Below are 11,355 nucleotides of genomic sequence, written 5' to 3'. Positions count from 1 at the left end.
CGACCAACATCTCCTTGTAAATGATGTACGCTAATACGGAAACCGCGTTAGCACATACGGTGCATCAATACATCGAATCTCATCCGTCCATTCGACATCAAAGATATCGAACGGCGAGGATCGAACCAATGCCACCAAAAATTCGTATGCAATCGATGAGATCTTCCGCGCGTCGTACGGGAAAAAGCTCCAACCGGTTTTTTTCAAACCAGCCAACCCACCCGAAGGAGTGGTGACGATGCACGTGTACTTTTCCTCCCACGCGACTTTCAAAGTCCACGTGGACTCCTCCGACACGGATTGTAACGTTTTCTCGATTCGATGCTACCGAGCTTAAGGGAACTCCCCGGTACGAATCCCATACGCCCCGATACCCCGCACTTCACCTCTCTCTCTCTCTCTCTCTCTCTCTCTTTCTCTCACCTGCGCTCTCTTTTGCCTCTTCCCCCCCTCCCCCCCTCTCTCTCTCTACCCTCTCGACAACCTCTCGACAACGACGACGATGGCGGAGTCGAATCCGAAGAAATTTAAAAGGAGAAAACAGATCCCGATTTAAAAACCCTAATAAGTCCCTCGAAACCCTAATTGTTTCACCCTTCTCTACCTCTCTCCGATCCTTTTGAGCTCCTCCCGATCCGCTTCTCTCCCTTACGAATCCAATCCTCTTGCGTTTTTCTTTCTCGCTGGAATTGAGGTTTGTTTGATCCGTTTTTTATTGTTTTGGCGATTCCGGATCGATTTGTCGCTGAATTTTGGCAGGATTTTGAGGTTTGTTCGATTCGATTGGGGGTTGACGATTGCTAGGGTTTTGAATTGGTGATCTTCGATGGGCGATTGAGGATGGTGCGGCTGCTAGGGTTGAACCGCTTCGGGCTCGAAGACTCGCCGCGCGAGATCACCCGCTCGGGCCCCGTCGCGACGGGGGAGGGCGGGAGCAGCGGGTGGCTGATCCGGTTCTTCGACTCGTCCTTCTTCTGCGAGTGGATCGCGGTGAGCTACCTCTACAAGCATGACCACGCCGGAGTGCGCGACTACCTCTGCAACCGCATGTACACCCTCCCCCTCGCCGGCATCGAGGGCTACCTCTTCCAGATCTGCTACATGCTTGTCCACAAGCCCAGCCCCTCCCTCGACAGGTTCGTCATCGACACCTGCGCCAAGTCGCTGCGCATCGCCCTCAAGGTGCACTGGATACTCATGGCGGAGCTCGAGGACACCGAGGACAATGAGGGCATCAGCCGCATACAGGAGAAGTGCCAGATCGCCGCCACACTGATGGGCGAGTGGCCCCCGCTCGTCTGCCCCCCACCGCCCCCCGCGTCGGCACCTGCTAGCCCCAGGAACAATCCTGTTCTCAATAGGATACGGTCCTCCAAGCAGAAGTTGCTGTCCCTTGCGTCATCCCCTGCGCTCGGCTCCGGCTCGCCAATTGAGGAGAGCAGTCGCGGCAATGATAGCGGAGGCAAGGCTTTGTCCTCATCAGAGGAGAACAAGTTGTTCAAAAAGCTGATTCCGGGGCCAAAGGTGCGGGACGCACTGTTCTTCAGGAAATCGTTGGAACGGGAAGAGGAGGAGTCGGATAAGGAAGGGTTTTTTAAGCGGTTGCTTAGGGACAGTAAGGAGGAGGAGGATTCGGAGAAAGATGGGTTCTTTCGGAGATTGCTTAGGGACAGTAAGGATGAGGAGGGTGAGCTGACTGCAAGCTCGGAAGGGTTCCTGAAGAGGTTGTTTCGTGATAAAGAGGATAGGCTGGGAGATGAGGATGAGAAGGAGGGGTTTTTCCGCAGGATTTTTAAGGATAAGAATGAGGAGAAGAAGGATAGTGGGCATGATAAGCATGGGGTGGAGCCTCAGGGGAGGCTGAGTAGCAGTGTAGAGGAAGTTGATAAGGAAGGTTTCTTCCACAGGATTTTCAAAGACAAGTTTGACGAGAAAAAGGAATTGGGCCATGATAGGCATGAGGAGAAGGAGAATAGGAGTGCGGAGGAAGACGAGAAGGAAAAGGAGGGCTTCTTCCAGCGGCTTTTCAGGGACAAGAATGAAGAGAAAAAAGAAAGTGCGCATGATAGGAAAGAAGAGGAAGAAAAGAGCAACAAGAGTACAGATGATGATAATTTCTTCCGTCGGCTTTTCAAGGATAAAAATGAAGAGAAAAGGTTAGCTGGGCATGAGAAGAATGATGATGAGAAGTGTAATGGGAGCATAGAGGAGGTTGAAAAGGAGAACTTCTTTCGAAGGCTGTTCAAGGACAAGAATGAGGAGAAGAGAAATGAAGGGCATGATAAAAATGAGGAATATAACAAAAGTGGGAGTTTTGATGAGGAGGAGACTTCAGAGTTCTTGTCATTCCGTAGGTTGTTTAGAGTGCACCCTGAAGATGTTAAGAGCAGCGGTGTTAATGAGAATGGCTACCCCAGCAGTCCTTTTGAGAGTAGCCCAGGAACAGAGAATTTTTTTAGGCGTCTTTTTCGAGATCGAGACCGGTCTGTGGAAGATTCTGAGCTGTTTGGCTCTAAGATACTGAAAGAGGTAGCTGTGCTTTTGTTTTTCTCAAAATTTTAGGCATTTATTCTCTTTTCCATGTTGCCTAATCTATATATAGGTTTGCCTATGTTCATGTCTTACTCCTACTGTGCCTTTTTGTCCTACCATAGAGTATCTTCATCTTATACTCTATGGAAGAGGATTAAAGGCATTGACCCTCGTTGCATTTTAACCTCGACATGAAGCATCTTCATCTTCCTTCATCTGGTCCCCCAATTTCATTTTTCCATCTTTTGAAGCTCAAAACTAAAATTCCTCGTAGGACAAAGAACACAACTGTTCTAAGACAGTGTAACATTAACTATGAACTGTCCATTTGCAATTACTCTAAGAGTATGATTACCTTTATTGTTAGAGAATAGCTATGTAACTTTCGGCTGGTTCTTTACTCCGCATCAAATGCCTTTTCCCGCACTTGCAGTATTTCTCACTGTAACTCCATGTAAACAGAAACGTCCTGGATCTCCGAGACAACGCAATGAGAAACAAAGTGGAAAGCCTCCTTTACCTAACAATGTGATATCAGAAATTCGCAAAGGTTCTTATCATGCTTCATTGGAGTTTGTTCAATCTTTATGTGACACATCATATGGACTAGTGGACATCTTTCCTATCGAAGATCGCAAAATTGCTCTCCGAGAGGTTGCACAGATTTAGTCAAGCATCATGTGTTTTGTGGTCATTTTTCCGCCTTTTTGATTCACTGAATCTAGCACTTTCATGTTTTTTGCTTTGCCAGTCTCTTACGGAGATCAATTCGCATCTTGCTGCTGCTCAAAAAAATGGAGGTATTTTCTGTTCCTGATGCACTCGTCCTTGCTTTTCGCTTGTTGTTGTTCTTGATGCATGTTGGGAACTTGCTTATGGCTTGCTCATTTGTTGTTCTAATATATGTCTGCTAACTTCTTGAGTACGATTTACGTGTTATTTTCGTTGTACAATCATTGTAAGTTTATTTATAGATTGATGAGGAATTTCATCAAAACCTTATACTGCTACGTACAATTGGCGCAGACACCTGAAGCACTTATTCAACGTAGCCAGATAGATCTTAATTTATGATCCGTAATATTTGGTTAACCTGCATAACATTTCTCTTTAGTATGACTAAGGTGGATTTTCCTTGTGAATCTATGGCATTATATAAACTAAGCAAGACTGTATCCAAAATTTTCACTGCTATAAAATGTTATCTCAGGAGCGTTTACGTAGCATAGTGCCTATTTAGCCAGGCTTTTAGAATAACTTATCTGTCCGAAGAGTTTATCCCATGCATATCTTGGGATAGTCAAGTTTATTGAAACTACTATACTATTTGTACATAGTGATCTTTGGTATAACAGCAGGACTCCTTTTGTTTGTTCTTGAGAAATCATTGGACCAACTGAGCCTGAGGGAGAACAAATTGGTGGATGCAAAAGATCAAGCATATGAAATGGTATAACACTTGTGTTATGGTTCATTTCATGCCATGACTTAAATCTCTCTATTTATTAGCCAGCTTTTTAGTGTAAGAGTCAGTATTATTTATGCTTGATAGATCAATTTTCTGTCTTTGGCTGATGGTTACCTCATGTTCTTGACTGTTTGTTCTTCTATCTCAATGTGGAAGAAAATAATGGTTTCGATTAAAAAATGTTTGAAGTATTTCTGCATCTCTCAATTTCTTGGCTGTTCTTGTATTATTATAGGCATATGCTTTCCAATGGGTAAGGGAATGTACAGGGTGATCCATATACCTGAGGATGAGGCTGTTCTTCTGAATTCTAGGGAAAAGGCACCTTTTCTAATTTGTGTTGAAGTTTTGAAAGTTGAAGCAACAAGGTATTTTTGTGCTGCAAATTCAAATTAGCATGTTATTTTAATACATAATGGTTGCAAGAGGATATTTATAAATAATAACTTTCAGAAATATTTATTTATGTTATTCTTGATATTTGTCTCATTTGGCAAGAGTGCTGTTTATAAGCTTTTTGGTCACTGCTCGCCGAATTTGATTTGGCATGTTGCTATTTGATTTCAAATTACAAATTACAAATTACAAATTACATGTCTTAGGAAAAGTGACCTATAGTTTTTTGTTTTCACTAGTACGAAGGCGTCATCTGATGTTCAAAAGCTCTCTAGAGGTGGGATTCCCTTAGCAAATGGAGATGCACAATTGCCAAAGCCTCCTCCCTGGGCATATCCTTTGTGGAGTCGGCACGACATTCACAACTATGATACAGACAGGATGTTGAAATCTACCTCTCAGGCTATTGACCAAGCAATGGCTCAGCTATGGGAGACAAAAGTAAAATTTGTTCATGTTAGTTTCTCTATTGAGAAGCACTTTGTTGGCCGTTCTAGGAATAGTGTTGAGGCTAGTTCAGGGAATAAAATCCAACAAGCTACAGTAAGTGCACAAGATTCGGCTAGCGAGTCAAGATCCCATAATGATCACCGTATCGAGTGGGTAAGAGTTAATTTATCTGCTGTCCCTGGGGTCAACATGGAAGATGTAGATGATCCAGAGCCAACACGTCGGAAAGACCATCGCCGTGTCCCAAGCACAATTGCCATAGAGGAAGTGAAGGTGGGCCTATCAGTTAGATATACTTTTGCTTGCTAAGTTGCTAGTTTACCAGGGGATCATATTGTGTTTTTTGCTGTTTTTCCCTGTGTTTAATATCTTTCTCCTTCATTGGTCAAAATTTTGATGATTGGTTGTGCTGCAGGTATGTCTAGTGATGGACAAACTATAGTTGATATTATTGTTCTTTAATGTTTTGTTTCTAATAATAGGAGTTATCTTGCATTGTCTCATGTTCTTCCTAGTTTAAAAAATAGGATATATGTTTGTTTTTGACTGAACTCTGATTATATGGATGTCTAGAGGGTCCTCGTTCTTTTGGTTCAGTTGCTTCTTTCTTTTGCACTATTTACAAGTTTCTTTTGGTCGTTTGAGCAATTTTGTTTTTTCTTCAGTACCCACATTCTAATTGTTCTGTGTGCTTTTATTTTCTTAGTGTGTGTGTATATATATTTGAGATTTACTACACGTCTGATTGATCTAATTTTGCTTGTGATCTTTGTCTTGAGCAACCTCCTCGGTGTAGTTGTCTGGTGTTTGTATATCTCTTGATAATATTTCTCCAACTTCAGGCTGCTGCAGCAAAGGGACAAGCTCCCCCTGGACTTCCTTTAAAAGGAGCTGGACAGGACTCGCAAGATGTAGCACAAAAGGTGCAGATAAATTGCTTTACTGCTGCAATTTTTCAATAGCATCTAATAGGTGTAATTTTATAACTAGGGCATTAGTACTTAACAGGTGATGAATGGTCATACTCCTAAACCTACTGATGCCTTGTCTGGTGAGCTTTGGGAGTTGAAGAAAGAGAGAATACGGCGGTCATCAGCTCATGGAAAATTACCCGGCTGGGACTTGCGTTCTGTAAGTGATCTTTGTTTTTGGAGTTGTATATATCACTACGAAATCATCTATTTACATGAACCCTGTGAAATATGAATGTTCACATATTCTCCTTGAAAGTTGCAATTTCTTATAGAATACACCTATGTTAAGTGGGTAGTAATTGAATTCATGGAGATAGTTGGCTTTGTATAAGAAAATTGTTTTAAAGAGGTTTTTTTTTACCCCAAGTACAATGGTGCATATGTAAGAATTAAGTTATTGAGGGGCATAGATGAAAATTCAGATTCTGCAGGGATATATTAATGAATTTTCATTTTGTGGATATATTTCTTTGGTATTGAGTTTGCTACAACTTCAATGAAAACTCCTTTCTTACTTGTACCAAAAGTTAATTTTTGTTGAACTTGATGTAAATATATTTTTATCGGATTCAATGCCTTCTGATCTTTTGGTTAATGTTAACAACTTGATAAGAAAAATGAGTCTACTTCTTTTAGAGTTTTGAGCAATCGGTTGCTATTCAGGCGGTTTATGGTAATGCAATAGGGAAAAGATACTTTTAATTCCTATGGTTCAGTATTTAAAATTTTCTTTTGCTGGAAGAATTATGAAAGAATTATTGTCATTATTCCCATCAAGATATGCAGGTTTTTTCTGTTGTATGCATGAATTTACCTGAAATTCGTGTCTTTTATATCTGATTCACAGGTCATTGTGAAGAGTGGTGACGATTGCAGACAGGAGCATCTCGCTGTGCAGCTTGTTTCACATTTCTATGGTAGTTTCTATTACTCTTTTATTTTTCTGTATGCGGGTTTCGGATTTTCCGGCAGGCATTTTTCTTTGATAGCATAGGTTCTGACTCTTTGTAGGAAGTGATTGTCAAATATCAAAGTTCATCAGAAAGAAATATACGTTTTCCTAGTTCCTGCTAATGTCGATAGCAGATGAATACTTAGTACCATGCAGTCTAGCTTCTGCTTGAAAAAGGCAGCTTTCAAAATGGCTAGCATGCTGGATTAATGTTATAATTTATTTAGAACTGATCGCATGATACATGAGTGATTATGCGAAATGCAAGAATAAAATAGATTCTCGAGCATTGTTTTTAAGTTAATTTAGAGATAGGTGAATCCAATATGAGATAGTTAAAAGATAAATATGACATATTATTCAGTCTGTTGAGGATAGATATGTAACATTAATTATTTTGAAAAGCGTAGATCCTTTGCTGTGGGTGCCTTTAAAGGTCTAAATTATCCAACAACACAGCTATATGGAAGACTCTCCTCTTCGTTACAATGCTTTATTGTTCTTGTGATACTAAGCCCATGCTTGTCAACCTCTTCACGATTAAGTTGGCATTCGTATTGGTCATATCTCCTGACTATCTACTTCAGCTGTTTGTGTTCTCTTGACATGATCATACCTTTTGACTAATTATACGAATGTGGATCTGGAACTCTATAATAAACTTGTGTTACCAGAGTGTGATATCTTTGTCCAAAGGATCTGGTATAGGTGAATAGATTGTATAGCTGATGTTTTGAATCAATTCAAGAAGTTATGCTTTAATTGGCATAGCTTGTTTATATAAGTGGAGGCTTCTAACGCATCTATTTACTGTCAGATATATATCAAGAAGCAGGCTTGCCGCTTTGGTTACGTCCTTATGAAGTTCTAGTTACTTCTTCCTATACAGCCCTCATTGAAACTATTCCTGATACGGTGATTATCATTTCTTCCTTACTGGAATTTTTAGTTCTTTTATCTTCTTTTAAGATGTGATGGCTGTCACAATATTAAATTATTTCCTTTCTTGCAGGCCTCAATTCATTCCATCAAGAGTAGGTTTCCTAATATCTCAAGTTTGCGTGACTACTTCCTTGCCAAATACGGGGACAATTCTCCAAATTTTAAACTTGCCCAGGTAATTTACCTTTTTTCATATTTCCCAGTAATATGTTGCTTTTGTAGGGTGTGTTCAGCTCGCAGACTCTGTTTGCTGATTTTCGCCGACTTGGGCAAACGTCCAAATGCTAGGTCTTCTTTGGATCTACTCTAGCGAAATAGTTCTAGATTTGTTTTGGGTCCTAGTTTTGGTCCATTACTTTTAAACACACAAAAATTTTTGTTTTAGTTTTTGAGTTTGGCTGAAAATTAAAACCATGGCTATTGAGAATGCCTCATAGCATAAAAGAGCTTTGCTTCTTTTCCAATGTTCTATTCTTGGTTTGGCGATACCTGTTGGTGTGTTCTGTGATATTGGTTGGAGCGGCAATTTTTTATTATGAAACTAGCATACGGTTTGACTTTCATGTTAGGCATATTATGTGTTTTCTACAATGTTGATTGGAGCTGCAATTTTTCGATAATGACTTGTAAAAAGTAGCAGTCTGTTTGAGTTAAATTGTTTTTCACCGAATACATATATTCTTTGATATAAATCTTTGTAATTTGCAGAGAAATTTTGTTGAAAGCATGGCTGGATATTCTATATTATGTTACCTGCTTCAGGTATTTGATCTTTTACCTGTTGCCTCCTTTAGGATCTAAAATTCATCTATGCTTGCATAATAAAATTGTCCTTTTCGTTTTTTTTTTTTTTGTTGCTACCATGATTTTGTTCTTCTAATGTTACTACCTCAAATATTTCTTACTCTTTCATTCCATTTGTGTTCTTGAATTTCTACAAATGTGCAGAAGTCTGAATTTTCAAGCTCCTGCATGTAATTTGAGTATTTAATCAACGTACATTAATCTTGTAATATAGGTTAAAGATCGACACAATGGTAATCTCTTAATGGATGAAGAGGGACATATTATTCATATTGATTTTGGTTTCATGCTATCCAATTCTCCTGGAGGAGTAAATTTTGAGAGCGCACCATTTAAGTTGACTAGAGAGCTTCTTGAGGTCAGATTTAGTTTTCGTTGCAACTTCTAATTTAGAACACATTAAAAACCAATATCCTGTCTGTTGCTGGTTTATTTTCCATTCCATTTAGTTCATACGTTACAATGGTGTTAGGTGATGGATTCTGATGCAGAAGGAACTCCTAGTGAGTTCTTTGATTACTTCAAGGTACCTAATCGACCTAGATCTCTCCGCCAAAATCTCTTCCACAGCTTCTCAGTGTTTCACTAAATTTGGTTTCTGTAGGTGTTATGCATCCAAGGATTCCTTACCTGCCGCAAGCATGCAGAGCGCATCATACTTCTTGTTGAAATGCTACAGGTACATAAGCTTTACAAAATTGTGTAAATTATTATCTCTAACCTTTTCTTTTTACCGCACAAATGTTGGTAATGTTATACTGATTTTTCTGTCCATCCAGTTTAAACTGTTTCCGGCCTAGGAAGACCATGTTTTTCCTCTTATTCTGAAGTCTTTTTTGGATTGTAGTAACTTGCTTGAGAAAAAGTTAAATTGCCCATTGTATTATAATTGCATCCATCTACTGAGAGTACAGTGGACAAATGGCAATTTAAGATGGATGATCATTACAGCAAGGAGTAGAGTTAGCATTGAATTTTATCTGAAATCCATTCAGATAATTCATGCTACCGGCTCCAAACTATTCTGCTTGTTGTTCATTTTGTTTTTCTTCATTCTTTTCAACTGTTTTATTTTTTCTAACCATGCTTTTGCCACCGGCATATGGCTTGAAGTTTCAAATCCTCATATTAGATATTATATTCTCGCTCCGGTGTAGGAAATGAGCGATTTGCAAGGTTTAATTCAGATGGATATATGGTTGTCGTGCCAAAATTTTTTAGGCATGCTCTAAGCTTCTGATATTCATATTCAGAACGCCTCAAAATATAGAATTAGAGTTTTCAAACTTGAGTGGCTACGTCAAAACTAGCACCCCCACTTATCCAATAGGCAGTAAAAGCATTCACTCGAACATTTTACTTCTCCCATTAATACAGCATTTGGTATGGGAACAATAACAGATAGGTCATATGTAAAAAATAAGATATGATACATTGCAAGTGTATCTCTGGCTTCACTGTAGTGGTTCGAACTTATATTGGTTGGTCACAATCCCATTGTAGGACTCTGGTTTCCCCTGCTTTAAAGGCGGTCCTCGGACTATACAGAACTTGAGGAAGAGGTTCCATCTGAGCCTTACTGAAGAGGTTTGTTCATTTTTGGTACTCTCTCCCCAATTGGTTTTCCAGAGAATTGTTTACTAATATTTGTGGTTTTTAAGCAGCAATGTGTGTCTCTGGTGCTTTCCCTGATCAGTAGCAGTTTAGATGCTTGGCGTACAAGGCAGTATGATTACTACCAACGAGTGTTGAACGGGATTTTGTGAGGCACTTACATATACTATCTTGTCCTTGCCAATTCATTTAAGTTTCTCAAAAGGAAGCGATACGTCCGAAAGATTGCTAGGCTAGCGGGTAATTCGATCTTTATCATGGGCCAGTGTTAGGCTTATCTCTGAAGCCTTCATTGGGAGATTTTCTAGCTTGATATGGCTCAACAGTGTGGAAATTCCCGGGTGAAGTTGTTCCCACTATTCTGGAACCCGAACAGCCTTCTTGAACAACTGTAGATACTGAGAGTGGCATATTTTGGAGGCATAAAAGTAAATCTGGGAGTTAGATTTTGATGGCTGTACAGAAAAAGGTTAGTTGTAAGGATTAAAAAAAAAAAAAGTAGAAGGGGCTGCTTAATAGTTCAGTTGCAACTCGAGCCTTGGAGGAAGCTTTTCCCTAAAACGGAGTTGTCATCGGAGTTAAAAGGTATGTATGTTCAACTCACGGGGCAGGTGCTGCTGTTTCCTGTTTGTTTATTCATTGTCCTCATTTTCCATTATATTAGATGATTCCGGTATTTTTTTCTTCTATTTCAGTATTACACTTATTATTAAATTGCATCATAGTGCGATGCTTGAGAACAGAGTTAGGACCCTTCTGTAAAAAAAGTGTACATTAGTCGTCAAAGGTGATTTGTATGAAGAGGATGTACTAAATTCGTTTGATTGGTGCTTCCGCTGTTGTGGGGGGAGTCTCCTTTACTTTTCTGCGGCGATTGAATTGATTTTATTTCGATGATGTTGCCAAACATTTTCGTGCAAAAAGAGCTTCTGATCCAACGGTGGTAATTATTTTTCTCGTTTTCTTTGTACTTGCTTTTTAATATATTAATGAGAGGGGAGGGGAAAACTCATATGAAATGATGGCATGTGAAGAAGTTCGAGGATGTGATATGAAAATGGACAATTTAAGGAAAAAGTGGTTCGAAAGAGAGTGATTTTTTTGGCTGAAACCTTGCGCTATCAGTTTGTCAAATTTGTTGATTGGTATAGACAGATTAGTTCATCAACTGTGTTTTGAATTTATTATTGACAAAAAGATTCATTGAATGTGGTTATAACAGT

General features: G+C 39.6%; 1 protein-coding gene across 3 annotated transcripts; it reads left to right on the top strand.

Annotated features, from left to right (window-relative positions):
* On the top strand, nucleotides 422–11,089 carry LOC109722676 (phosphatidylinositol 4-kinase beta 1-like). Of its 3 annotated transcripts, none has more exons than XM_020250785.1 (17): nucleotides 422–694; nucleotides 805–2,529; nucleotides 2,995–3,186; nucleotides 3,284–3,332; nucleotides 4,236–4,368; nucleotides 4,636–5,119; nucleotides 5,689–5,769; nucleotides 5,855–5,977; nucleotides 6,668–6,737; nucleotides 7,590–7,687; nucleotides 7,785–7,889; nucleotides 8,423–8,476; nucleotides 8,733–8,876; nucleotides 8,991–9,044; nucleotides 9,123–9,197; nucleotides 10,022–10,105; nucleotides 10,183–11,089. In XM_020250785.1, the coding sequence occupies exons 2-17, from the start codon at nucleotides 841–843 to the stop codon at nucleotides 10,282–10,284; spliced, it is 3,537 nt and encodes a 1,178-aa protein (XP_020106374.1). In that variant the 5' UTR covers nucleotides 422–694; nucleotides 805–840; the 3' UTR covers nucleotides 10,285–11,089. The 3 variants fall into 3 exon arrangements, with proteins under 3 accessions (XP_020106374.1, XP_020106375.1, XP_020106373.1); XM_020250786.1 differs by having other exon boundaries at nucleotides 760–2,529; XM_020250784.1 differs by having other exon boundaries at nucleotides 422–2,529.

Source organism: Ananas comosus, linkage group 17 (genome assembly GCF_001540865.1).
Source record: "Ananas comosus cultivar F153 linkage group 17, ASM154086v1, whole genome shotgun sequence".
In the NCBI taxonomy this organism is placed as follows: domain Eukaryota; kingdom Viridiplantae; phylum Streptophyta; class Magnoliopsida; order Poales; family Bromeliaceae; genus Ananas; species Ananas comosus.
This window is presented reverse-complemented; position numbering and strand designations above follow the sequence as displayed.